General features: G+C 36.8%; 2 protein-coding genes and 1 long non-coding RNA gene across 34 annotated transcripts; 1 reads left to right on the forward strand and 2 right to left on the reverse strand.

Annotated features, from left to right (window-relative positions):
• Positions 1-418: 418 nt before the first annotated feature.
• LOC104591884 (E3 ubiquitin-protein ligase complex slx8-rfp subunit slx8-like) lies at positions 419-7,610 on the reverse strand. 13 transcript variants are annotated; one of them, XR_016085590.1, is made up of 7 exons: positions 6,349-7,014; positions 5,242-5,454; positions 5,076-5,154; positions 3,012-3,091; positions 860-1,777; positions 657-723; positions 419-576 (listed from the first exon to the last, which is right to left on the reverse strand). XR_016085590.1 is itself a non-coding variant. In XM_088903483.1 (5 exons), the coding sequence occupies exons 2-5, from the start codon at positions 5,440-5,442 to the stop codon at positions 1,538-1,540; spliced, it is 600 nt and encodes a 199-aa protein (XP_088759609.1). In that variant the 5' UTR covers positions 5,443-5,449; positions 7,432-7,610; the 3' UTR covers positions 419-1,537. The 13 variants fall into 13 exon arrangements, 10 of the variants coding, with proteins under 10 accessions (XP_088759609.1, XP_088759606.1, XP_088759604.1 ...); XR_016085589.1 differs by having other exon boundaries at positions 419-723; XR_016085588.1 differs by having other exon boundaries at positions 657-1,777.
• A 370-nt stretch (positions 7,611-7,980) lies between these two features.
• On the forward strand, positions 7,981-27,272 carry LOC104591886 (cytoplasmic dynein 2 light intermediate chain). Of its 19 annotated transcripts, XM_088903488.1 has the most exons (9): positions 7,984-8,255; positions 8,393-8,503; positions 9,933-10,040; positions 10,699-10,743; positions 15,733-15,821; positions 19,887-19,973; positions 22,624-22,889; positions 24,268-24,456; positions 26,748-27,272. In XM_088903488.1, the coding sequence occupies exons 7-9, from the start codon at positions 22,647-22,649 to the stop codon at positions 26,826-26,828; spliced, it is 513 nt and encodes a 170-aa protein (XP_088759614.1). In that variant the 5' UTR covers positions 7,984-8,255; positions 8,393-8,503; positions 9,933-10,040; positions 10,699-10,743; positions 15,733-15,821; positions 19,887-19,973; positions 22,624-22,646; the 3' UTR covers positions 26,829-27,272. The 19 variants fall into 19 exon arrangements, with proteins under 19 accessions (XP_088759620.1, XP_010249299.1, XP_088759624.1 ...); XM_088903493.1 differs by lacking the exon at positions 19,887-19,973 and having other exon boundaries at positions 7,982-8,255; XM_088903485.1 differs by lacking the exon at positions 10,699-10,743 and having other exon boundaries at positions 15,680-15,821.
• LOC148791962 (uncharacterized) lies at positions 15,828-19,908 on the reverse strand. Of its 2 annotated transcripts, XR_016085592.1 has the most exons (3): positions 17,375-19,908; positions 16,951-17,249; positions 15,828-16,343 (listed from the first exon to the last, which is right to left on the reverse strand). It is a non-coding gene; the product is annotated as an uncharacterized LOC148791962 (long non-coding RNA). The 2 variants fall into 2 exon arrangements; XR_016085591.1 differs by lacking the exon at positions 15,828-16,343 and having other exon boundaries at positions 16,717-17,249.
• Positions 27,273-27,499: the final 227 nt, after the last annotated feature.

Below are 27,499 nucleotides of genomic sequence, written 5' to 3' on the forward strand. Positions count from 1 at the left end.
TATATCTTGGAAGCTTTGTTTCCATAAGACCAAGAAATATTGCAACTGTTCATGTGAGACAAATAGAAATACCTTTTTCTTTCATACCTCAGAACACTTACTTCCATTACTCTAACTGCAACCTGGGATGCAAAAGACAAATTCTTGAGGTCAAGAACTTAGTTAGAAAGCTTCTCATTCAACCAAAAATTATGATCTATTCGTGGCCATCAGTATCAAGAAAGATTCTAATCCATCAAGACTTAAGATCAAGAGTTTGGAGCATTGACCCAATTTTCCCTGTCTCCAGTAGTCAAATGAAACGGAGGACCACGTCTTTAAGGAATGTAAGGCAGCCAAATAGACATGGAAACTGGTGGAGACCATCAATCAATTGGACCTAGGGAGAACAAGGATATTATTATGGATGCAAAGGATAAACAACAGAACCAATGTAAAAGTAAAATGGAGAGAAAATACCCTACATATTATAGAACTTAGGAATAGGTACGCCTTTAACAATGAGCAACATGATCCAGCCAGCCAGATCCATTGAATGGGCGGCCATCAAACTTAAAACTTTCAAGAAATCATGCACTAATATGAAAATAAGACTACAAATAAGAATCTCAAATTCATCAAATGGTTTTACCAAAAAAATATCAGATGGAAGGTACCACAACTCAATAAAATCATCAGCAACTGGCTGGGCAGCGAGAGATGGTTCTACAGCAACATTATTAACTTCAATACAAAGATGATTGGCATCAACACAATTACAGTAGCAGAGGCACGGGGAGCAAAAGAAATGGTCGTTGGAGCCATTGATGATTGAACTAAATCAAAACAACATCGCAAGTGAAGGCAACTCCAAGCTTACCGTCCAGTGCATTAAAAGTCAAAACTCCTTGGGTCACCGCTCACGACTCACGAGCAATATTATCATAGATAAATGGAGATTGGTGGGGGAGAGTGGGAAACGCTCAAACGCGTATTCACTTCAGCCACACCTATAAAAGAAGCCAACCATCTAACAGACCTAGTCAACCAAAGATAAAGATACTGGCATCAGAATACAAGATATTTTGCAAAATCTATAAAGAATCAGGCTTGAGGATTTCAGGTTTGTGGATTGCACTGCTGCACCACCCCAAGTAGTTGCTGCTGCATCTTTTCTCTTTGTACCCAAAAATATAAAGGTAATAAGCCATCTTTAATGTCCATCCTCTATTAAATTGTATCGAAACAAAGAATAAAAATGAGAATCCGTAAGGTCTGAATTAACAATTTCTTTTTATACATCTACCTCCTCTGCATTCTTTTCATCCCATTAACAGGCAACAGCAGAATCAAAACCCTATATCATCACCGATGACTCCCCTACTAAGAACTATAACTATTTTAATAAAATTTGGTCATCCACTACAAATTCCACGTAACCTTCTTCTACTATCCAAAAATTAAAAGGCATTTTAGCTGACAATCTGCCAAAGTATAGAGGGGTAAGGTGGGTATATGGAGTATAAACTGTTTATGTATCAAATTGTAAGGTAGAGAGTCAGGACTGGGATCCTGGGAGATAAATACGGTGGATATTGCCAATGAACAGCTCCTTCCGACAGGTGGGGCATCTATTCTGGACCCGGATGGCGGTTGTGATGCAGGACATGCAGAAAAGATGCCCACATAAAGTAGATGTCTCTTCCTTCATGGTGTCCATGCAGATTGTGCACCTAAGCTTTATTTCGTCAACCTCTTGCACATGCTGCCTGCTGCTTGAAGGCACTCCAAACTTCGTCTGCTATGCCACCATCTTACACGTGTCAGAATTAGAAAAGGTGATGGTATAATTAACTGGAAATTCTGATTTATGCTTATCAAACAGGATCATCAAATCAAAATACATGGTTTGATAAGGTTCATGCAAACATCTTTAACCTAACAATCACACAAGTATGCTCTTTCAACTGAAGAATTTGACACCATGAATCTTTTTTATGATATGGAACCAAACCAAGGATGTGCCCAATAATTTATACATCCAATAAAAAGACCACTTAGACAGCCAAAATTTATTTTCATACAAAGCCTTACCAACCAACCGATTGCTTTTATTTGAAAATCAGTAAAAGAAATGTGCAATAAAGATCAGGCAGTTTGCACCATCTGCTAAATCCAATAGTTGTACAGTCACATCCAATAGGTGGTGAAACAACAGAAAGGATCAAACATATAGGGTGCTGTTGTCATAAATGTGGATAGAAATGGACTGAATCACCACTTAGACAGCCAAAATTTATTTTCATACAAAGCCTTACCAACCAACCGATTGCTTTTATTTGGAAATCAGTAAAAGAAATGTGCAATAAAGATCAGGCAGTTTGCACCATCTGCTGAATCCAATAGTTGTACAGTCACATCCAATAGGTGGTGAAACAACAGAAAGGATCAAACATATAGGGTGCCATTGTCATAAATGTGGATAGAAATGGACTGAATCTCCATCTGCTATGTGATAGCATCCTGGACTAGACACTCTCCTCCAGTTAACTGCCCAAATCAACAGACTTGTTCCAAGAGTAACATCAATTGAAGTCATAGATCAATAGAAGCAAGCAGTTATTGCAGGGACAAAAATAATTTGATGGGTTATACCAAGGAGATGTACATCATTAAGTATATCCAACTTATTATCACAATATCCAACCCAAAGAATTCTTTCTTAGAATTTGCAAATACTTTTCAGACTTTGTCTCAGAAAGAACAAAAAAGATTGGTTGCTTGGCTAACAGTCATTCATTTTGGTTTGTTATTATAGCTCTACCAGAAAACCCTCAGAAATGTTGTTCCTGATAGTCCCTGCATTACATGATAGATAATTTGAGCAGATCACTTTCCGGCTGTTCCAAATCCAACTATTCTTGTTAAATTCTCTTGGCAATCCTCACTGAAATCTTCATTAATAATATTAAGAGTTGGGACGTGGTAACGAGATTAATGATAAAATGAAAAGGATGCATAATTATCCATACCTTGACAACTTTCCAAGGTCGTGGAGGTTCTCCTACTCCATTGACAGTGTGACTTCGATTCTCAGCAGATTCACTATGCACTGCCAAGCCACTAATTACATCAGAAAAAACAAATCAAAAATTAAATTGAAAATAGGACTAAGTAGTCAATATGCCTAGTACAGAACTTCAAAGTTGTGTCAAAATGATCATTTACTCAAGGAAAGGATGGTAAAATTTCAATAACAAGCACATATGCAGAACAAAAAAACCTACTATTTTTAGATAAGAAATGTATTGAAAAAGGGAAGAGGAAAAGTGCACTTTCATAGCCAATCCACTCATGCTACATATACTTTAATTTCTCAAAATAGACCATCAAATGATAGTTACTTTTCCTGGGAGGAAAGAGATGACAGCTCACATGAATTTTTTTTTTAAGTCTATGTGACATTTGTTTGCATTGATGGACCTCTGAAGTCCAAGAAAACAATTTTCCAGAAGTCCCACTTCATTTGGTGCAACCTCTGAGGAATTTCACTTAATCGTAAAACTGCCTCTTAGCAGCTCAAAGGGCCAACTTCTCTGAATATGATAAGAGACTTTTGATTTTTTTTTCCAAACAAAAACAACTGTTTTATCTTCTTACTTTCCCAAAACCCAAAACCCTTCTTTTTTGACCAGCATTACCCTTTGCATTTGGAGAGCTGACAACAGCAGCATGTAAAGTGGAGAATGCTGAACTTCACTTTATTTTTCTTTATGTTATACAGTTCTATCTCCTCCAACTTTAGAAGGGTAAATTTGTAAAATGGGTTATTTTCAAAAGTAGATTTTGACTATTCCAAGTCCAGAACCATATTTTGATCTTTTTTTTTACCACCTTTCACTGTGCTTCCACATTCTATTATTTTCTGTTGATTACCAATTACATCGGTTTTGCACCAGGTAACATCTAAAATAATATTCCCACTGTAGCCATTCTCCAACATTGTCATTCTACCATTCTACCCTTCCAGACAGGCAAACATCATATAAATCATTGTCAACAAATTAGAATTGTGACTGAAACAAACATACACTCAACATTGTCATGGAACCTAAAACCCTGACTATAAAAGGAGGTAATCTAATTTGTTTTATATTTTGATCTTTTTTGCTTTTCAGAGATAAGAGTTCGGTTTTACCAAAAACTTGGTGCACATGTTTGAGGTCAGGACATTAGTGAGAAGAGCATGAACTAGAAACAAGTGAGTAAGTTCAGTTTATTTGTATTTACATCCATTATTTTCTCCTAATTAATAATCCCATCCGTTGCCTGCAACTAAGTGCATCTATGACTCAGACTTTGAGCTTGTTTGGTACCATTGCTGTTTTCTCAGGCTACAGAAACGCCTTGAAAAATGATAAACTACTCCAGGTGATATGCACTTTTTTAATATTATATGGTGCCAGCCAAGCACCATTTGGCACCACATAGGCAAGAAGGAGAAAACCTTTTCTCCAATACAAGAAGCTTCGTTTTGACATTTTCTCAAAAAGCTGTTTGCACATAACCCGAGGTGAGACTGTTGCTTGTAATGGTTTGAAAACTCTTGAAAAATGCTCAGCCAAACAGAGGATATGAGAAAATGCCTACATGGTGCTGACCTGGAGAAAACACCTTGGAGAAACGGCATTAATACCAAACACAATCTTAGTCTAACTAACATTTGCATTTAACTTAATTTATGAAATATTTTAACAAAAACATGTATGCTAATGTAGGATTAATGGTTATATATTTACCTATCCAGGTTATAGATGATAAAACCAATAATTTTAAACCAGTTGCACAACAAAGATAAAAGCAAGAAATGACTGAAAGGCACAACCAATGGACAAGAACACGGAAAGGTTGTCAAAACAGGTAGCCTGAATTAGATGATAAGTGACCATATATAACAATTAAATAGATAATACGTCACATGGGTTAAAAAATAAAATCCTGGCACATATGTTCACAAAGAAAAAGATAAATAAACACACAATTCCCATAGAGAGAAGAAGAAGAAATCAATATCCATCAAAAGTGTACTAGATCACCTCTGAATCCAAGACGGAGTTCCAAATCATCTTCAGTGACAGTAACCCTTGAACTCGGAATAGGAAATAATCCCATTGTCTGCACATATAACAACATAAAGAACATGTAAGAGGAACATCTATTGAGCATTTGAAATAGTAGAATCCTGAATCCCCATGGTCTTACATTCACCTGTGAGGCGGATGACACCTGGCTTGGAGAATAAATTAGCAAATCGTCATCATCATCTTCATCATCTATATTTATAATGTTGGGAAGGCTGCTTCCACAGTTCCTAGTGAACATGCCTACTCTAGGTAAAAAGGAATGCTCTAATTGTAGTTGAGGATCTTGATTGCTCTTCCTCTTTGATCTCAGACTCATCATCCCCAGACTGTCCTGGATGAAACACATTTGCCAGACCAAGTTCAAACAAACTAGTACTAATATCATCCAACACAAAAAAAAAAAAGGAAAAACAATGGATGAATCAAGAATCTATCATGACAGCCATGAAACCTAAACTGGGTGTAAGTTTAAATAAAGGAAAACAGTTATATCTAGATGGAGCTTAAAAATGTATAAATAAAATAAAATAAACTTCTAATTCATTTTCTAACTATAGTAACCAAAATATGTTTCAATAAAATTAGAGACAGATTGAACTAAGAAATAAAAGTTCTAAGGGATGGAAATGACTACAAAGGCACCAAGAAGTGTAGCATAAATTATTGGATCTAAGCAAGGGAAACGAAAAATGTCTAGTTTAGAAAGACAAATATTCATCCAGATGTGATCTATATCATCTTAGGTAGACTGATAAGAAAAGTTAAGACTTGTAAACTTTGAAATGATTCTGGAGAGATGTTAACAAAGGAGACCAAAAAATGTGACTGAATTGCACAAGGTCACAAGCTCCCCCCCCCAATCCAAGGTTCCATCCAACCATGATCCACTATTTCTATTAGAGTGGTGAAGGGGCTGAAATTTTAGAAACAATACAACAACTTGGAAACAAGGCTCTTTTAAGCACGATACCAAGAAACGAAGCAGGTATAATCAAATAAAAAAGGAATAAAGAAAGATCAAAACTGCAAATCCATGAAAATTGCCTGCAATTCTACTTTCAAGGCCAAAGCTTTTGCCCATGCTTTCTTTAAGGATGAATAAAAAACATTGCAAAATTTTGTAATGACTTGGACTTCAGAAGGGGAAAAACTGAGAAACAAATGCAGCAGACAGACTGAAGTAGCAAGAAACAAGACTAAAAGGTTCTTAAAGCCAAAGCCCCACCCAAATATGATCTAACATCTCATGGACTGGGAAGTTGCCAGTGCTTGGTGCAATGGTAAAATCTTGGTTTGACAAGCATGAGAATGCAGGTTCAAGTCTGAGGGTTGCCATTCCATGCACAAAATGCTGGAGGTTAGGTCTGCATCCAGTCCACCCCTTCCAAGCCCTTCCATAGACTATGAATTTATAATTTTGAAGCTTTGTAAACAAATGAGAATAATTAACAAAAGAGGCCAAGAAATGCGACAAATATGACTGGGTCGTGCAAATAAAAACATGAAGAACAAAAAGCTTCACAATATGATCTATTATTTGTATTGGATTGATGAAAATTTAAAAGCTTGAACGCCTTGTGTATCAGACCAAAAAAATGAAATATATATATATATATATGTGTGTGTGTGTGTGTGTGTGTGTGTGTGTGTGATTTATTTGAACAAAAAAAAGAATAAAAGGAAACAGCGAGGAAACTACAAAAGCATGAAACGTGGTAAACGTGTTACAGACCAAGATTCTATATTAAAAAGCGATAGATGCAGGGACATACCTTCTACAATATCTTTTAAACTACATAAATACGATTTAGGAACCCTAATTAAACCCTAATTCAATAATCTTAGGATTCAATCACTGATGTAGATCAATAACGATATAACAGCAAAAGAGTCAAACCTCTGAGCTCTGAAACCAATTTACAATTTAAACGAGAAACGAAACAGGAAAGCAAAGTTCTAAAGTATTCGATCAATGTAAATAAGGATGAAAGCAAGAAGTAAGAAACTTTCGGCTCGAGCAGGAAATTGAAGACAATAGATAATAAAAAAAGGGGGCGGGGAGGGAGGGGGCCGCAATGTTAAGCAATACCCAACACGAATCGGAGAGTTCTTCAAAACATAGCAAAACCGATGTCAGATTCCGAACTTTGCATGATTTCTGAAAATGGAACGAACAGAAGAAATGCACGGAGTGGAGAGAGCAAAAGAAAATAAAATGAAAATGGAAAATGCAGAATCAATTCCATGGATAAATGAATAAAATATTAGAAAATAATAAAGAAAGTAGAGAAAGAGGTTTTGTTAAGACCTGAGAGGACAGTTAGCGGGAACACCAGATTAAAATAATTGCTTTTGAGGGGAACGTTATTTGACCGTGAGGCTGTGTTTGGTGTGAAGGAAAAAGGTGGGGACAGGATGAAAAAGTTAGGAAAACCTTTAAGCTGCTATGTTCCCATCTTTCACTTCATTTTCTCACTTTTCCTTCAAACAAAACACACTATCAGTATTACCCTGGTGGTGGTGGTGTTCTATGCACTGTTTTAAAAACGGACCGAAGCTTTTTGTCTCTTGGTTGCAGGTCACTGGTTCGACCGTTCAGGCCAAACAGATTAAACTATAACATATCAACACCTAATATATAAACATATCAATTGTACTATATGTATAAAGATGCATTTTATCATATAGGTCCTGTTTGGCAAATCTTCTTAAAAGATCTTTGTTTAAAAATTCGATAGACCAAAAATAGTCTTTTTTGTTTGGTTACTAAAAGGCTAATATACCAAAAGACAGATGCCAAAAAAGATCCTAAAAAGACCAAAATAGTCTAGATTTGAGAAGCTCCTAGCCAACTTTTCAATTCGGGCTTCTCAGCTTCCTGACATTTTGACAAAAATTAGACTGAGTTCGAACCCTCGGCCCCAGCAATTGAACTGAGAAGCATCGAAATCGAACTCTCAGCTTCCTCCCCTCCTTTCTTCTCGTCGGCGTCCGTTTTCTAAGGATTTTTCACCCCTGTTCTCCGGCCATCACAGCGGCGATATTCACAAGATTTTCACTGGGGTTTTCGGCAGTTTCTCACCGTCTTTTAGAGATCCTTCTCGTCGCCGTCCATCGTCCACATTGATTCCGGTAAATCTCTTCATCATCGTAGTCTCTCTACATTGTAGTAGCTTTATCGGTAAAATCAATAATGTTTTCATTTCTGATCTCTGGTTTTCTTATCCTCTTCTGCTGTTCTCCACGATCTCTGATCTCTGGTGATGAAGCTTCTGCAGAATCAATGATAGCTTTCAGTGCACACTGTAGTAGTTTGGATCAATGATATCGGTCCCTGTAAAAGTTCACACTAACTTTTGGATCTCTGCACCTTGAAATAGGTATTTTGTAGGAAGTAGCTTCTGCGTTGTTTTTTAGGAAGTAGCTCCTGCGTTATTTTTTAGGAAGTAGCTTCTACCAGATCTGCTCAAACATGGTTTATCGAACTGTTTTTTAGGAAGTACCCTCCTAATTAATTATTTAATGCACAAATCAATATAAAATAATGGAGGGTTCCAATGGGAGAGAAGAGGTTTAATCCCCTTTAATTTGGAATTGGAAGAATACTGTTGCTCCCTTTCCAGAACTTGTATCAATAGCAATATGCCAATCAAGGCTTGAACACCTTCTTCTTCTTGTGCATTCTCTTTTTCTTCAAAGACAAGTTTTGCTTCACAACAAAAAATGGTACCAAATAATTAAGAACTTAAAAAGTCAAAAAGAAGATTTTAATAAATTTCCAAAATATGCTGCTTTTTCCCTGTATTTATCTGATTTTCCCAAAATATGCCGATTCAATAAATTTCCAATAAATTGAATGCTCAAGCATGGAATTAAACTCTACCACTGAAATCCTTGATATCAAAGGCATCTCCACCAACACTTACTAGAACCAAAATTTCAACAAGTATGATTAAGTATGACTGTTACATTAGCTATGATTCAAAATTATAGTTGGATCTTTCTGTAGACTGTAGCTTGGTAACATGGTGATTATACAACCGAAAATTAAGAGACAGGAAAAACCCTTACACGATCCAGGACAGGCCCACAAAGGTGCCATAGTCATGAAGCTTTGTGTGATAGAACCCACTGTAAAATGTGATCCTTGTTCTGGGCTCAACTGCTTTGAATTTGAGACTCACAGTCTTGAACTTGCTACTGCCATGGGCTTCGAATGGGACTTTCAGGGTCTCTTTAGCAGCAAAAGCTTCGACCATCATGGATCCATGGGTTTATAGAGTTTGTGGTGTAGCATAGCTCTCCATAATCCAGTTATAGTAATGCTCAAAAAAATGTAAAAAAGGGAAAAATTGGCTTGCTGATGCTGGATTTTCTAGAGTATAACTAGAAGGTTATACATGCAAGATCCCCACCATACTTGCACACAAAAAATCCAAACACATTCAAGTAGAACTTACCTGCTAGAGCTCTCTTTCTAATCCTATCGCCTTTAGTCATGCCTATCAGTCATCCATTTCAATGTTCTTATTTATGCTGCATCCATTTTAAGGTTTAATTGGTTATTTGATTGTCCAAACCTCTGCTTACCATACAATACTAATTATTTTTATCCACTCAAACATGCATTGGAGACAAAATGCTAATTGTTGTATTTCCTATATTTTTTATTTAGAATTAAAAGATTATGCAGATGGGGCAAACTATGAATGTAATTGATGCATCCATTCAAGAGATATCTTTCTTTTCTCAGAAGATACTCTTCTTAGCAGAAAAGATGACTTATTTTTTTGGTGATGTGCTACCCAGGACCTTCAGCAAGGACTGGATCTTGGTCTGGTGTCACCAGAAGTGGTACAGAACTTCTTTGATCTGGAGCAATATCCCCTTATTTCCAAACTTACTCATTGCTTCCAGGTAAGTTGTTTTCAATGATTAATTGTCTCTTTCATTTCTTTTGGTTTATAGAAATCACACTTAGATCTTGAAAGAATTTCTTTCTTTGATTACCTGCAAATTACCTGCAAAAACATATAATAGAACAACCAATTGTAAGCCTTTAACAAAACTGAAAGCTTTTTTCTTCTTCCTTATCTGTTCTTTTTGGGGGGTTGGTAAAATTTCTTCTGAAATAGAAGAAAAAGAGAAGATAATGCAGGCCCTTTTATCTGGTCTGATAATTCCTTGGGCCATAAATTTACTAGTTCAGATTGGTTTTTTGAAGTTTAGAAACCAGACCACACCACAAAGCGTATTAAACCTAATTATAAATAATATATTTATTAATGTTTATAATATATAATAACATATGTATGTATGTATTCATTTAACATTTCATACATTATCGTTGTTTGTTTCAAATTTTTAACTTGTAATTTGATACCCAATGATCTGTTTATGTTTGAGAAAGTGCAAATGTAATTTATATAATAGTAATAGGTGGCACTTGTTTTGCTGAAAAAGAGGGTAGACAAATGCCAACCATGGCCCTTTTATTTTTTTTTGATGAATAACCATGGCCCTTTTATCTGGTTGAATTGGCTGATCTAAATTACTTATATGGTTTGCCTTTTAGTTCTGTGCTAGAGGACCTGTGCAGCTGTGCTAGAGGAACTGTAAGGTAAATCTTGATACTGTAAGGTAAATTAATTCATTAATATCCAAAAACCAAATACAATAGAACCCCTGTATAAAGAGAACCTGTGCTAGAGGATGTTTAGAGGATCAGGACTGTCACATGTCAAGAGAAAACCTTGATAAAAAAAAAGAAAGAAATTGCCATAACTTGCCACATGTTTGATGTTTAGAGGATCAGGACTGTCCAATCAGTCAAACTGACATAAGAAATTGCCATGTCAAAAAACATAGCAATCTAATGGCGCATTAATAGAATTCCAATCTGTTGGCCATTTCCTGATTTGATTGCCAAATATCAGAATTGTGTCCAACCACAATGCTGGTGGGTTGAGTAGGGTGTCTATCTGTAGGTTCAGTGAAGAAGTAGGTGGTTTCATAGCTGACCCATCAAAATGAAAAAGAAATAAACAACTCTTCACTGTTAAGCTCTCTGAAGACGATACTATCTTTTCCAATTTGGGTTTTATTTTGTTTTTTTTTTTGTTTGTGTTTTTTAATCTCATGGTTGGAATCTAATGAATACTCTTACAAGTTACAACCTGTCCAAGTCAAGGGTGTTTAAGGTCTTTTTCGGGTAGTTTATAATGTTTTCTTTTCTTTTTTTTTTTTGTTTTGGGGGGGGGGGGGGTGAATGAAGTTTGATAATTGTACCACACCATGTGGACATATTGAAGGGAAGGGAAATAAATATTTGATGGGACTTAACTGGTCCTTTGTACATGTGGTTTATAGATAGAATTGGGCCTAAGTCGTACACCATGACTATTAAGCTCAGTGCTGTGTGAGTTGAAAAATCCCAATTTCAAATCAATTAGAAAGCTGCTTTAGGAAATACATTAAGATAATTGAGAGTAAAAACCCTTCAGACCTCTAGAGGATTTGGGATTAAAAACCCTTATTTCCCTCTACAGAGAAAAATCCTTAAGTCAAGCCAATTACACGACAATTAATTTTATTAAATATGGATGCCCAAGTTCTACAGAGTCTGACTACAGGGTGCAAATATCAGAATTTGATCTGCTGGCTCACCACAGTCACCATGCCATTGAAGTACACTTGCTTGCATACATAGAAACCAAATATTTAACTTCACCAGGTATGGGCAGGGTTCCCTGATATTAATACCTGTTGGTTTTGACTATGTTAAACTTTCCAGGTCCGTTATGAGCTGCACTAGCTTTTAGCTTAGCCTTTGCTTATTAATAAAGTGCCTTTTTGGAGGGCTTTCAGGGAGCAAATCCAAAAACAGGAAAAAGGAAAAAAGGCTTTCCAATAATGTTTCTTTAAATAGCTTGTTCAAAGTGGCTCAGAGAAAGCGGCTAAGTCAGGTTCAGCCCTCCCAAACGGGCCCAAGTCTCGGCCTAAAGTGAGCCTCAGACCAATTGAGAAAAAGAGTGCCTCCATTGTCAGTCTTGAGCTACAATTTAAACACTTTTTTTTTTACCTTTTAGTTTCCTTTTTGGCCATTGTGTGACTGTGTATTACCTTACTTCATGATAACAATTGTCCCCAAAAAAAAAAGAATAAAAGAAAAAGGAAGACCAGAAAGAAGAAAAACAGGAAAAAAAAAAAACAATGCCATCAGTTCCTAACCGAGAATTACTTCCATTCTCTGTCTCTCCTCTATTTTGTACAAGGAAGACTATGAGAGGAGTACAAAACTTTGTATAAACTATTGCAAGTAGGGCTGTTCATAAGAATGCCCAACCCGACCAAACCGACTAATCCGGACTGACCCAACCCGAGTCGGCCGGGTTTTCATCAATACTGGTCGGTTTCGGGTTGGGAAAATATATAAACCGATATATCGGATCAGTTTTGGTTTTCTTGTATGAAAACCGAAACCAACCCGACCCGAGCCGAACTAGTCTTCTACTAGTTCGGTAGTTCCTAGTTTGAGTAGTTTCCTACTTAACTATAATTAGTCTTCTACTAGAACTAGAAGGCCCATTAGGCAATTACAATTAGAATAGGCAATCTATCTTAGTTTCTAACTTTCTATAGTCTTTTACACCAAATAGGCAACCCATTAGGCAATTACAATTAGAATTCAATTAGGTGTCCTTTTGTGCAGGAGCAAGACCGAAACCGACCCAACCCGACTCAAACCGACTAGGCTGGTTTGGCCTATCAGTGGGTCAGTTTCGGTTTCTACCTCAGGTAACCCGACCAGGTCGGGTCGGTTGGGAAATCCCCAATAAACCGACCCAACCCGACCGCAAGTCAATGACTTAAAAGTACATTAGTCATTAATAATAAAGCTAATTCCTAGGGAGGACTCACTGACAACGGAAGAGGACCACGCAGGATCATGAGACCTTTTGACAACAGCAAGTCAATGAAGCCAAAGATAAGCATACCAGAAGCTTCCTAGCAAATGAAACTGATGAAAACTCAATTAATTCAACAATTAAGGGCCTCCTCTCTCTCACACACACATACACACACCCCTTATGAATGATAACTGTGATGGGTCCAATTCGGGTCCTGGTTGCAGTCATTACTATGTAATATAAGGATGAAAGAAAATAGCCCATCAAGATGCCATTCTTGAGGTGGTCTGATATGGATGTTTTTTAGTTTTAAGGCTTCCTTAGCTGGTTTATTCTGCCATATATCCATTGATTCAAAATGTGATGTTATATTTTATTCGGTCATGTTGATTTTCTGAATTTTTCTAGCTGTAGGTCCATTACCTTAGCCATATTAATGTAAGGGACCGTGTAATCAAATTTAATCTTTATATTATTTGCACTAAAATCAAGACAATCAACTTAATATAATTAGTTTACAAATGAGGGTAAAGATATAAATTAATTTAATATATGATCAATCAAAAACCAAGGCAAAATATTTGTTTTATGTATTATGTATAAATTATTATTTTTTATAATATTCTAGTCATATTAATTTAAGGGGTGGTTTATCCTATCACCTATCTAGAGGCGCTTGAAGTCGAAGGGGCCTGCTTATTAGATTTAGAGCAAAAAGTTGACCCAATTCGTGAATCCGATTCAGCACAACTGAAAAAATAGAGTTAGGGTCTCATATATTAGCTACCCGAATTTCATAATGACATGACCCGATTCAATTCGGAAAAAAATGGATTGGGTTGGGTAATGGGTCAACCCGCTAACCTGATTATTAGGTCTTATTTAGACTATTTATTTATTGTTAGAAATTTTCGCTATTTGATATTTACTATTTAGTGTTTACTCTTTAAATTGTTAAATGTTCAAGTTTTTTATTTTATTTTTGAAAATTTAAGGTTAATTCCTTTAATTTTGATATTTTTTGTATTTTTTCTTTGTTTTTAATTTCTTTGTTTTTAATTCCTTTGTTTTTAAATGTTCAGGTTGAATTTGAATTTAGGGTTAGGGCATAACATTTGCTGACCCAATTCGAAATTCAACCTGAAGTGTCTTGACCCAACTTGAACTCAACACACCCAACCCAATTGCCAGGCCTAGGCCTTATCAACGTTGTTGCCCTTGTTAAAAGGCTCCAAGCAATGTTTTCAAAATTGGACTGGATCGAACAGTTGGCCCAAAAAATGGAGAACAGGTCAGGTCTTCGGTTCTGGTTAAACTAAAACTCAGGATTCTTAGAAAACCATTGAAAAGGTTAGAGAACCGCTGACTTGAGCAATCAAACGGTTAAATTGTTTGACCCTGGGTAACAGTTTGCAGGTTACATTTTTCTTGAAATTAAAAAAGGGTTTCTAGCAGGTAAGGGCAACTTTTTGCCCTGAATATCAATAAAAGATGATATTTTTATAAAATAATTAAAATAAAGTAACTTTTCTTAAAAAATATCAAGGAACGGCAATGACACTATTCATTGTCTTCCTCTGTCCTTAATTCTTTGCTCTCTCATTCTCTCGCACTTAGAAACCCAAACAAAAAAGAGAAGGAAAAACCAGAAATCAGTAATGGTAAACCAGAAATGGATGAAGTAATTGTTTCACCAACCTTCTGTTTGGTGTGAGTCATGCCGGACTGAGACAAAGCCACTAACAGCGGTATTGCCCTTTTGTGGCTTACCATGGTTCGGTAAACCAAGTTATCCTCGTAGATCTGCAAAAGAACATCTGTCATGACTTCTTTCTGTCTCTATGTCCTATCTCCATGATCTCTACTAGTACGAGAATGCTGCCTTCATCAACCAAAGCGGTTTTCTCATCCGGTACAAAAACACAACAACGATGCCATTTCCCGTGAGAACTGCCATTCTCCAATGGGTATACTAGAAGTGGGACAGTGCCATTTCCCGTGAGAACTGCTGTTAATGCATCCTTCACCGAGGTTTCAAATCCTATGTATTTGGATGAATATAGAGGCAGAGGAAGGCGATGAACAGTGTCATCGACTCTTTGATATTTTCCAAAAAAAGGTTATCTTATTTTTGTTATTTTATAAAATTATTATCTTTTATTGATATTCAGGACAAAGAGTTGCCCTTATAAGAAAAAATAGAAAAGAAAATTACGCCCATGTCCCAACTCCAAGTAAAGGCGAGGGTTCGAACAAACAGAATAGCTCCCTTTTTCAGGAGATGTTCCCAATACACGACGGCGGTGTTTTGTGGGTATAGATTTGGGAAGAAGTAGTGAGTAGCAGATCCGGAATCTCGAACAAATCTTTTCGGGCTTGCATTTTCGTTCTTCCCTGTCCCCTTCCAATTCTCAGTATCAGCTGCTCAGGTGCTCACCTCTGACAACATGCGCGACGGCGATTCACGGTGACCGATGATCGGCGGTTGAGCAGCATTTGCAGCGGCCACTGCTAGTTTTTAATTTTTTATATTTTTCTTATAAGCGGCAGGTGGTTGTTTTCATATTTTTCTTTCAGCGGTGACCGGTTGTTTTTGTAGCGGCCATCGATCGGTTTTTTAACTTTTTATATTTTTCTTATAAGCAGCGGGCGGTTTGTTATTTTACTTGATCAGCGGTGATCGGTTGCTTTTGCAGCAGAAAACGGCGACTGGCGGTTTTTGCAGCGGTGACCAGCGTTTTTTCCTCTGTGTAAGTCCAACATCAGCACACCATCATTACCGGAGAAGGTGATGTTTTTTTATTTTTTAATCAAAATAGTGCTATTTTACAATTTTTTTTTTTATTTTTTTGAATTCAAGTAGTGCTATTTGAAAGATCATATGCAATACATCCCACTCACAATAATTTAATTGCAGAAAATAAGCACAGAATATTCTATTGGGCATATGATTCATGTTGTCTCTAATCTAATTTTTTCTGTATTTTTTGCAATTTTCTGTGTGTTTTCTATATTTTTGAAAATTTCTATATTTTTTCGATGTTTTTTATATTTTTTATATTTAGATTGTTTTAATTTACTTTTAGCGAGGGGCGCCCGTGCTGAAAAAATAATTGGAAGAGTAAAAAATGAAGAAAAAGAGTAATATATGTGATTGTAAAATTAACTAATTTCTTTTATTACAAAAATAATGTTCATGCACAACTCTTCTAATTAACATGGTCCTGTAGGAACTGCAATCATTATTCATAATGCAAATAATCTACAAGTAGCAGGCATCAACATACCTCACTTGGATGGGACCCAATCCCTGAAAATGTAAAGCATGAATATATCAAACAAGAGGATTCTAGTTTGGAAATTGCTAAGACGCATCATAGCAATACAACTCATTCACCCCACACAAAGTATATTGCTTATGCAAGGTTATGGCCCCTGTTAGTTAGGGGTGAGAAAAAAAATTGAAAATTTGATTAAAATTATATCGAAAGTTGGTTAATTAAATTGATCGATTCGATTTTAATTTGGTATTTTGATCTTAAAAATAATAATGTTATTAATATATTTATAGAATTTATATGTATTTTTTGGCATAGTTATATTATACTGATACTTTAATTCTTGCTCACAACAAATAACCAAGGAAAGTGGAACTCTCAATTAACAGATTAAGAATAATTCCAAAAAACAAAAACCCGGTATCAATGTAGTTCCAAAGGGAAATTATGTACTCAATGAATCATTGTTACATCAGATTGGAAATGTGTAGACCAAGAAAACAAAAGCTTACATGTCAAAACAAAAAAGAAAATAAAAGAAATAGAAAGAAAGCGAAGAAACTTTAATTGACATCACAATAAATAAATAAATAAATAAATAAATAAAAGAACTAAAAAAACCATTTTAGGGTTTCTCACCGAGAGAAAGGCAGAGAAGAGAGAGGAAAAACTACTATGATTGCTACTTAGGGCTTCCAAGCAACAGAAATTTCTCACGAGAGAGTAAGCCAGATGGTCTCAGCAATGATGTCCTTATCATCCGAGAAGAAGTCTGAGAATAACTGAACACAGGTAAAGTAGAAAACCCTAAATAGAGAGAGAGAGAGAGACTGGACCTCGAGATTCGGTAGCGATGGGAATATTGAAGATAAGGCAATGGTGAAAGCCTATGAAGGCCAACGATCGAGAAATGTTGAAGATGAGGCAATGGTGAAAATCTGAGAAATGGAGAAATTGAAAGTCAAAATTTTTCGTTTGAATTATAAAGATCAAAATATAGAAGAAAACAAAGAAAGAAGCATTGATTGATACCACAAAACAACAATAAAAAAATTAATGATACCTGTTTGAAACTTCTACAGACAAGGGCATTGGGAGCTTTTCTTGGTAATGGGTTACAGATATAACCCTCTCCCAAACCCCTAAGCCCCATTTCCCGTATGAAAGGTTGAACGTTGAGATACCCCCCCCCCCCCCCCCCATTCTCATTGAATAAGCGGGTCAGTCCGAGACCTTTGAGGTCTGTGAAGAGAGAGCGAAAGACAATGGGAACATGGAAGAGAAAAAATGTGAAAATCTCGAGAAGACGAACCGAATGAGAGGAAAGAAAATGAGGGGAATAAGAAAGGGAAGAGAGAGTCTTGGGAGGCAAGTTTCTCCTCGGGTGAAGTCTAGAGAGAGACAGGTGGTATGTAAAATCTTTGTAAATCTGAAGAGAGAGAGAGACAGGCGATTGGTTAGTTTAGGCATACGAGAGAGAGCTAGACTTGTAAGTATGAAGAGAGAGAGAGTCGATCCTCGGGCAGGTGGACGAGGGGAGCCGGGAGAAAGGCAATGAGAGAAAGGGTGAGCCGAGAGAGAAATGGAGGGACACGTGTTGGCAGTTAAAAGCAACACACATCAAGTAGAAAAAGCCATTCCCACGCATCCCAGCCGTTATAAGAATATAGTTTGATAAAAGATATGATTTTTTTCCGTAATTTTTATGATTTTTTCTGTATTTTATTTAATTTATATTATTTATAATTGTTTTTAGTTTTAAATTTATTTTGACATTACAGGTAGAACCGTTCGACCCGAACGGTTGAACCAGCAAACCGAAAACGGGTCTCTTGTCTGGTTCTGTTTTCGGGTCGGTTTTCAGAACCTTGGCTCCAAGTTTTGAAAAAAAAAATCTAAAATATGCTCGAACATGAGCATGAATAAGGACGCTATGTGGATCAAACTGTTTCTCTTGGAATAGGAGCTTATTACATGCCCACCAAATAAACCACAACACCACTGAAACTAGGGCTGCAAGTTGGGCCGGGTTAGGTCAGGTTGGGATTAATCCTAGCTCAACCCTAAGTTCTAAACCCCCAACCCTAACCCTAACCCAACCCTAAACCTAACCCTAAATAAATTCCTTCAACTCTAACCTAACCCAAAACCAACTTTAGGTTAGGTTGGGCTTGGGTTAGGCCCAACCCAACCTTCTTCCCATCCCTTATAATCACGTAGAACTTCTTAATCTCAAATCTTAACTCAACTTTCACTACATATATTAATCCTATGTTTTATTAGTATTTGTTTGTTGATGTTTTTATTGGTTTTTTAAATACGAAATTTAAAAAAAAAGTGTTTGAAATGTATAATTTATTATGAGTTATGACTTATAATAGTTCTTTTATGGAATTATGGGCAACAAGCTATGGGTGGCAAACAATTGAGAGGAGATAAAGAATAAAATATTCAAAAAACATAAAATATGTTATTAAAGTTTTGGTATTTCCAATTAGCATTAACTGAAGTGATTATCTTAAAAAAAATAAATGATAATATATGGTGGGGGCTATACAACTATCATGCATCTAAACAAATCAATGTATGATATATCATATATAATATATTTCTTATATTATATATACTATAGAGTCGTGTTTGGATTGCTTGAGGGGTCAAAGTACCTAACCCAACCCGAAGTAAAGTTGGGCTCATAAATTTCAATCCTAACCCTAACCCAAGCATCAACGCGATCCAACCCACTTGTCGGGTTGGGTTAGGGCCAACTCGGCCCAAGTTGCAGCTTTAACTGAAACTTACACTCGTCAACTAGTCCCAAGCATTAGACCTGTTCATGGGCTGGGTAGCCCGATGGCTCGGCCCGTGCCCCCGGTCAGGCTTGGACATGTAATTAAACCCGCGGGCCCAAAACGCCAAGCTTGATTGTGTGTTGGGCCGGGTTTGGGATTTGTCAAAAAAGCCCGACCTAACTCATTTATATAATATAAAATGTATAGTATTTATTATAATATATATATATATATATATACGTTTTTTATTTTTTTCTTTATAATTTCTCTGTCTATTCAGCCGTTTCAGCAACAGCATGAGTTATATACTTCGAGCTCCATCCCAAGCCTGGGCTTCGGGCTTTTTATGAGGGTTGGGCTCAGGCCCAAGTTGTAGGCCTATTGGTCGGGTCGAGCTCGGGCTTGGGCCTTAAAAAAATCTGTTAATACAGAGTGAAAGCCCGGCCCAGCCCATGAACAGATCTACCGAGCATGTTTGCTTGATCGAGCCCGGCCCGTAAAGACGTCTATTCAATCTCTCAAATTGGTAATTTCATTTCGCCCGATCAAACGGTTAGATTCCAATTCCGATTCTAAACCCTTATTCCCGCGAACCAAACGGACCTTTGAGGGTCAAAGGCCGGAACATCGGCCATTGCTGTAATTGAACCGGTTCGATTCCGACGAATTCTCCTCCTTCTCGCCTTTGCATTCCTCGACTCTTCGTTTCACCCTCCACTTCTCCTCTTTCCTCCTTTTCATCCCCTTCGTATTTCACATAAGGGCTAGTCCTTTGAATTGCAGAACGCCCTACTTGGTCGGCACCATTGCAGTCGGATTCCAAACAAATCCAGCTTCAAGGAACGCTCCCTACAGTTCTTCCACACGCAGGTAAGTGCTGTTTTCGGGTTTCTTTATGGGCTTCCTGTTCTGATTGAAAAGACAGAAAGGTTAGGGCTTCATCCATGTTGCTATCCTTCTAACAATGAGTCGAAGTTGGTCCCAAGAGAGGTGAGAGGGTTGGGGGGCGGACCCCGGTAACACCACCCTCGTTGGGTCCAACCAGGGATGCATTGAGCAGATTAACAATGCCCAAACCTTTCTTCGTATTCGGTTAAGCTCTTACATATGTATTGTTTGATTGTTGCTCTGACTGAAATGTAAGGAGGGGGTTCATCTTTTAGTCAGTGCTTTCCCCTTCATAGGTGGGAAGAAGAGCTTGAACAAATTGGTGCAACCCGATCCCTCTCTGTATGGTTCTTACAAAGGGGTGTTTCTGCTAATTTCTCTTTTGTTTCTACTTGGTATCCTGCGTCTCTGTAAGGTGGTGGCTGCTCTTAGTCTTGCTTTGGCTAGACAGAAACAGCCCCCGCCCCTCGGTGTTTGTATTAATTTTTGTATGAGTCAAATATTTTACACTCTGGCTTGAATTTGTAGCTCCTAACATGTTTCAGAAAATTTGAGCCTCTCCCTCTCCGTGGCTAATGTAAGCCTGGACTCTACCTGAAAGCAAGCACAACTAGAGAATAGTGGCTTCAATGTGCTTCATTGCTGAACCCAGCCTTTTAGCATCTCACTTATAAAAACAAAAAAACAAAAAAAAACCTTTAGCATCTCTGAAAAAATGAACAATAACATGTTAAGTCCTTGAACTCATAGAAGATTTCTTTTCAATTCCTTTAGATTTACTCAGCTATCAGTTTTAGAATGGTTCTTGAGTGATAATTTTCCAGATTTCCCAAGCAGGTTTTCAATTATTAACTGTATGATGTCCAAAATATTAGATTTATCTTTCAAGTCTTCAACTTTTGATCCCTCTAATGAAATAGATGTTCATTTGGAGATTCAGAACATTTTTAATGCCAAATGATGTCTGGAAATAATGTGAATGTCCTTTTTGAGCGTCTTGTAAGAACCTTCAATTCCTCCTTTTCTTAAATGAAGTAGATATTGTTATTTGAATTATCGATTGTTGGAGCAATGCCAAGTGCTGCATTAAAGTAGATGTTTACCTTAGTTGCTTCTTGAATCATTAAGCTTATTATATTGACAAGTGACAACACAGTCACCTCATTTATTCAAATTGTATTTAAGTTATGCATCACATTTGTCGCTCTCATAAGGGATGTCTTTTTCATTAGTCTCTAACATATGCAAGTACATTAGATAGTTTAGCTCCCTTATTCTCATATGGTTAAGCATCATTTAAGCTGAGGTGTTTCTAGTTCATGTGCAATAATCTCCCTTGGATTTCTTGGATCTCATCCTTTTGCTCAAATCAAAACTTCGGAATTGGCATCTATATAGGAAAGAGAGAGGGGTGCCTAACACCTTCCCTCTCTTTTTTCCCAACTTACCTAGATAGCTTCTTCTTAGTGTTGGACTCATTACAAATCAAAGTAGTTTTCAGTTTCAATGTTGGGAGTCTCATCACTGCCATCGCTTCTCCATGATGAGTGGCAGCTCCAACACTTCAGCCATGAAGTGAGCCATTTTCTGGCTCTCACATTGAAAATCTGACCTATCAGTGGAATTTTGCTAGATCACTTGGTCACAGATTATTCCTCACCTATAATGATCTGAATGGAATTATGGAATGTGGGATGTTTAAAAAAAAACATTTCAAGAATTTTATCTGAAGGGCAGAGCATAGTAGGGATTATCTACGAATTCAAAAGGAATACTCAAATTCATCTACAGTATGTAGTGGAGAAAGGAAGGTTTTAGACTCTAATAGGCTAGAGAAAGTTAAGAGAATTCTTAACAAAATTTGTGAAATTCCTTAATTAGTTTCCCTCAACTTTCTTTTTTCTCCTATTTTATATCAAATCAAACACAGCCTAAAGGAAACAAAAAAAGAGTTCTGTGTTCAACTTTCTGCTCAACCATATAGCAAGTTTCTAATCATGTTTGGCAAACTGCAAGATGCGACAAAATAAATGGCTCAGTTGAATAAAATGCAGAAACCAAAGCGTAAAAAAGGGAAAAGAGGGAGAGTAGATGGGAGGATCAGGATTAAAAAAGAATATAAGGGGCCTAAACTAAAATAAAAGGAGTAACTAATGGGACATCCGCCAAACTCGCACAATTAACATAAAACATGAGTAAATGGACAGCTGTCCAAAACATGGATGTTGTGCAATAGATAATAAGAAAATCCTTCAATAAGTTGATTGAGCTTGGTGAAGACTTGAGAGCAGCTTGTTTTGGGACTTGAGAACAGCTTGATTAGCTGATTACACAATCTTGATTGTGGAGCTTAGAGAATTGATCAGATAGTTCTAAAATTATTTTCTGTAAATGAAAGGAAAGCTGTCTCCTATGTAAACCTGTATTTGCCATACTTGGATAATTAGAGACATTTTTTTCTTCTTTTCTTTTGATAGAGAGGACCAAATTCTGTCCATGCACTGCTAATGTGGTATTATTTGTAATTTCATACATAATTTGCAGACTATACTGTTAATAATTTTCTTGTGTTTATTTTTGAAAGGATTTTTCTTTTAATATTTATTCATTTATTTTGTTTTCTTTACAACAGCAAGCTGGTTCCGATAATCTGCAATGTATGGGATCTTCCGTATGCCATTCCGATCCTGGAGACTGGTTCATACATGGTCTCAGGACGGCCCTAGTGAAACCCTGAAGACAAAAGTGGCCAAAATGCAGAAGATGAGGAAGAAGAAGAATCCTAAGGACGAATTCATTGTCTATGTCCCAGAGTCAAAGGCTTTTCTTGACACACTGACCATGCCAATGGTTCTCACTGCTGTAGCTGTTGCTCTCTTTGCTAAGGTCCTCATGATGGTATGACAATTTGAACTGTTAAAGAAAATTGGATTCTATACCATAAAGTTGAATCTGTTTGTGTTGTGCCATCAATATTGTTCACACACTTCATTCTAGCTCTAAAGTTTAAGCTGCTTGCCCGTAGGCTAACCTGTTCACGGGCCGGGCTTCGGGCCTGACTTACACTGTGTCAGGCTTGGGCTTCAGGTCGGGCCCCATTCAAAATTTGGCAAAAGCCAAGCCCGAGCCCGGCCCATGCTGTAGGCCATAGCACAGTCATAACCTTAGTTCAAGAGGGAATCGGTGAAAATACAAGGGGTTTTCTGCTTGGGGGTTTGTTTAGAAATGCAGGTAAAATTGTATGACTGATTTAGCTAGGGTTTTAAGGGTGCAACTGCTTTGTGAATTATGCCTATGCTTCGCATTGCTGCATCCACTTTTTGAACTGGACGTGCAAGGCTTGTGAATATTCTTTTCATTGGTGTTCAACACTTTACCCTTTCAAAAAGAAAATGATAAAATGGTTTTCTTATGGAACACATGTTGGAAGAGTAAAGATCTAGATTATTACAAATAATGTAGTAGTTTAAATTGTAATTTGACCTTTGTTGGGTGATGCCGAGGTCGGTAAAAGAGCTGTTATGCTGCTGGCATATCTTGGGCTTGAGCAAGAAAAAGAAGACTTTATGGAAGATGATTCCAAGTACTGTAATTTGGTGTATCTGGACCGAGAAGAATAGAAGGGTGTTCAGTAACATGTTTCTAAGTCTGGAGGACTTAACCCAGAAGTTAGTGGGCAAGCTGATTTCTTGGTTGTCTGTGGCGGCAGATTTTAGAAACTGTAATGTGTCAGATGTATTATTTTCTTTGTCTTGATGGCTTGTGTAATTGCTGAATAGATCAGTCAGCCTGTTTTGGGACTGATCTCAGCCTCTTGTGTGTATTTCATTCTCAATAAATATTACTTTACCTTTTCCAAAAATGAAAAAAAAAAAATCCTTTGCCTGGTGTGCCCTCATGCTGTTCCATACATGTATGCTTTTGGGGGATATCTGGACTGCATATTCAATGTGTTCAATCTTGAAGATTACTAACTTGTTCTGGAAGATTGATGATTTGATTTTCTTTGTCATCTCTGATTCAATTTGTGAGTTGGTGGTATTATGGTTTTAAGACTTCTGGGATTTCCCAACTATTCAAAGTCTGGCGTCTGAACTACTTGCATGCATGATGCAAAAAGTAGTGGTGGAGGCTGAAGCTTCATGTTATTTCTTGCGACCACCTCTTTCATTTCTATTTTTGCTTTGCTTGCAGCATGAACATGAATTAGTCATGCTACTTGAGTTTTGACTTTTGTGATTATTTATTATTATGTGTGGTATGATTGTGTTGACAGTATGATGAATCCAAATCCCAAGAGAGGATCGAGCGCAAGATACGGAATGCTCCTGCAGGTCAGGGTACTGTTAGGATGCTTAGTCGTGAAGAATGGGATGAAATCCAAGAAGTGAGGCCAAGGACTCCCTTCGAATCCAAACTTGCCCGCCCAAATGCACGCTTAAGAACTGGTGAACCATTACATTTGGTGAGGCACATGATTCTGTTGTTACTGCATTTACTATGCAATATATATATATATATATTTTAGCATGCTGATTATGATAAAATATATCAACTCTAATGATCATCTTAGCTACTTGCCATAGTTCAGAAAGCTCCTTCATGTGAAGCATATTCATGAATATCTTTTTAAAGTGACTTTTCACATAGCCAACACTGACGGTGGAATCCTTAGTGTTTTACCTATTGGATCATTAAGCATGGTGCTTCATGAGCTAGTGCATCTTTGTTTGTTGGTGTTCCAGGACCTCAGTTTTTGTTCTGTCAGTGTATTGTTTGCATTTAGCTTTACATTAATTTCAAGAAATAGTCACTCTTAGATTAGTCGAATTCTGTTTCCTACTCCAAAATTCTTGATCACCTTATGGTTAAGATATGATCAATGCAATTACAGAATGGGGATGTTAAACAAAGATGTTTATAAATTAAAGCATCACCATCCACTATTTTAGAAAGAAGACTTCATAAGCTTTCAAGATACAAATGTTCATGATCACAATATAGTGCCTGTTTGGGAGGGCTTGAACATTGATGCTCTTGTGTGGGATGGGGCCTACTCAGCAAGACTATAAGATGTTTGGTGAAAAATCTGGAGAGCTGAAACTGATTATTTTTCAGCTGCTTACATTGGCTCTCCCATGAAGTTTCTTTTGGTGGCTTCTTCAAAGCAGCTCAGCTAAAGCAACTCAAGCAAAGCTTAAGCCTTCACAAACAGGGCAATAGTACAATTAACAAGCTCTCTCAATTTGATTGAAATACCACAATGAAAAAGATGGAAAAGGCCCTAGTACTTCCAATAAGAAGATGAAATTCTCTCACATCCTACATGCTATTTATAGCCTTAGCCTTTGCTTTGTTTTTTATGCATTCAATTGGGAAGATTTCCTTGGTGCGACTTCTGATGAGAATCTAACTTGCATTGTGCTGACAAGCTAACAAATAGAGCCTTTGAGGATGGTATTACCTCAGTCCCTTGTAAGAGTAGTACACCAGATGCTGCATATCCATCTAAGGTGAGATTGAGATATTCCTGCATTTAGAATTTATACTTGATTATACTAGGGGCCATTGCTTGATGTAATGGTAAAATCTCAGGCTGACAAGCATGATAAAGTGAGCTTGAGTCTGAAAGTGGCCACTTTGTGGGGGAAAAAAGCCAAAGATTAAAGCTTCAATTCTTTCTTTTTAAAACTTAGTTTACTAAGTAGCAAAAATTCCATGATTCTCTTCCAGTGCCTGGTAAACAGTTGGCACTAAAATGCTCTCATCCAACTTAATCACAGTAGACAAACTTTGTTGCCCATGATCTTTGAAGCTATCTCTGCAACATCTCATTCTACGTGTCAGGAGAACTCTTTATATTGCCCTTTTGTGAAGGTTACGTCTGAAGAATAATTTACACATGATGTAGAGAATTTACATTCTTGGCTTTATTCTCAAGTGTGTGACATCAATCTGTATACACAATTATCAGATGCAAAGAATTACTATATAGCATTAGCCACCAGCAGGACATATTAAATTTTAAGTTAGACTGGAAGTTCTTGCCCAATCTCCAAATGGATTATAATCAATGAATGTTTTTGCAATTATGAGACAACCCATCTTTTGTTAGTTCTGTTTAGAAGGAAGAGCTATGGAAAGGACCATGTATTCTGGAATCCCAATTACTTCTGCATATTGTTGGAGGTTGTGGAAGGAATTTATAATTAGATCTTTGAAGGAAAATACTGTCTTCTCAACGTAGTGCAAGTAAATATTGAAAATTTACTTTTCTTGATCATCTATGTTAAAGAGCTCCATGGCTTAGAGTTCAGTTGCATAAAGGCATTTGGAGTCCAGCATTTTTTTTGTTATTTTTTTTTTTTCAGTTCGACTGTACATATCTCTAGATTTTATAAATGGGTTGTGCCCCCCGCAATATGGATATGGCATCTTTTCTCAACAAAGACGAAACAGAAAATATCCTAGATCACGTGAAATCATGAGAGAATATGAAAACATTTATTGCATCTAGTTAACTATTGATGCTTAGCTATAACTTTAGCCTTCTGTTTTCTTCTCTTTTTCGATTTTCTTTTCCCCGTTTTTTCCAATATTGTTTCTGAGTGCAGATGATTCATGTTCTTTCTATTTTCATGAACAAAGGTAACTGATTAGTATCAATATGATTACGACTTTATTCTGATGTTATTGGTTATAAAGATATAAAATGATTTTTTTTGGTAATAGATATAAAATGATTTTGAGATGCAGGAAGATGTGAAGGATTGGACCATTGATGTGCTCACTGATGCATTCACCAGGGCTGAAGAAACTGTAAGGAGTGCCAAATGACCCATGGTTAAGTTCTGTTTTACATTTTGTAAAATGGTTCCCCTCGATGAATTTTGAAAGCCCTTTTTCAAAGTCCGGGTTGGGAAAGATAATAAGGAGGTTGAGCCAGTGGCATAATGATTTAAGTATTTAACCGGTGGAATGGAAAATCATCTGTTCATTCACTGTAATCTGGAAGATTGTCATTTGAGACATCACATGTAATTATATATATACTGCCCAATGGAGTTAATTTTAGGCATTAGATACCTGTCCTGTCGGTGAGATTTACCGATTCATTTTTGACAGTTATATCTGTATCAGGTTATTGGTTTTTGAGGTCATGAAATTGACCTTATTTCTAGTTTATTACCATCTGGGAGTGATCCATCTTATACAATGAATGGATAAATGCGTTTTATATGTTCATAAGAAACTTGAATAATATAATTTCATATTTTAGAACCTCTCTAGTATTTATTAACCACCTGATGATCTGTTATTGTGTGGTCGTTGTACACATCGTGAAACTACGACCACTCTTCATCTTTTAAATGACTTTTGCAAATGGTCTGGTCAGGAAGTTAATTTTTCAAAATCAACAATTTTCTTTAGTCCAAATACTTATCGATGAGTGTGAATTCAACTATCCAATCGTTTTGCTGTGAATATTATGAACCGTACAAAGAAAT

Source organism: Nelumbo nucifera, chromosome 4 (assembly GCF_055504915.1).
Source record: "Nelumbo nucifera cultivar China Antique chromosome 4, China Antique-T2T, whole genome shotgun sequence".
Lineage (NCBI taxonomy): Eukaryota > Viridiplantae > Streptophyta > Magnoliopsida > Proteales > Nelumbonaceae > Nelumbo > Nelumbo nucifera.

Coding starts and splice junctions, on each gene's coding strand:
- LOC104591884 (XM_088903476.1), bottom strand. CDS start 6,459: ATGGCAACCCTCAGACTTGAACCTGCATTCTCATGCTTGTCAAACCAA. Junction 5,455..6,348: donor AGATGTTAGATCATATTTGG/GTGGGGCTTTGG, acceptor TGTTTCATCCAG/GACAGTCTGGGGATGATGAG. Junction 1,778..3,011: donor GACCTTGGAAAGTTGTCAAG/GTATGGATAATT, acceptor GTGGCATAGCAG/ACGAAGTTTGGAGTGCCTTC.
- LOC104591886 (XM_088903494.1), top strand. CDS start 22,647: ATGTATGGGATCTTCCGTATGCCATTCCGATCCTGGAGACTGGTTCAT. Junction 22,890..24,267: donor TTGCTAAGGTCCTCATGATG/GTATGACAATTT, acceptor TTGTGTTGACAG/TATGATGAATCCAAATCCCA. Junction 24,457..26,747: donor CTGGTGAACCATTACATTTG/GTGAGGCACATG, acceptor TTTGAGATGCAG/GAAGATGTGAAGGATTGGAC.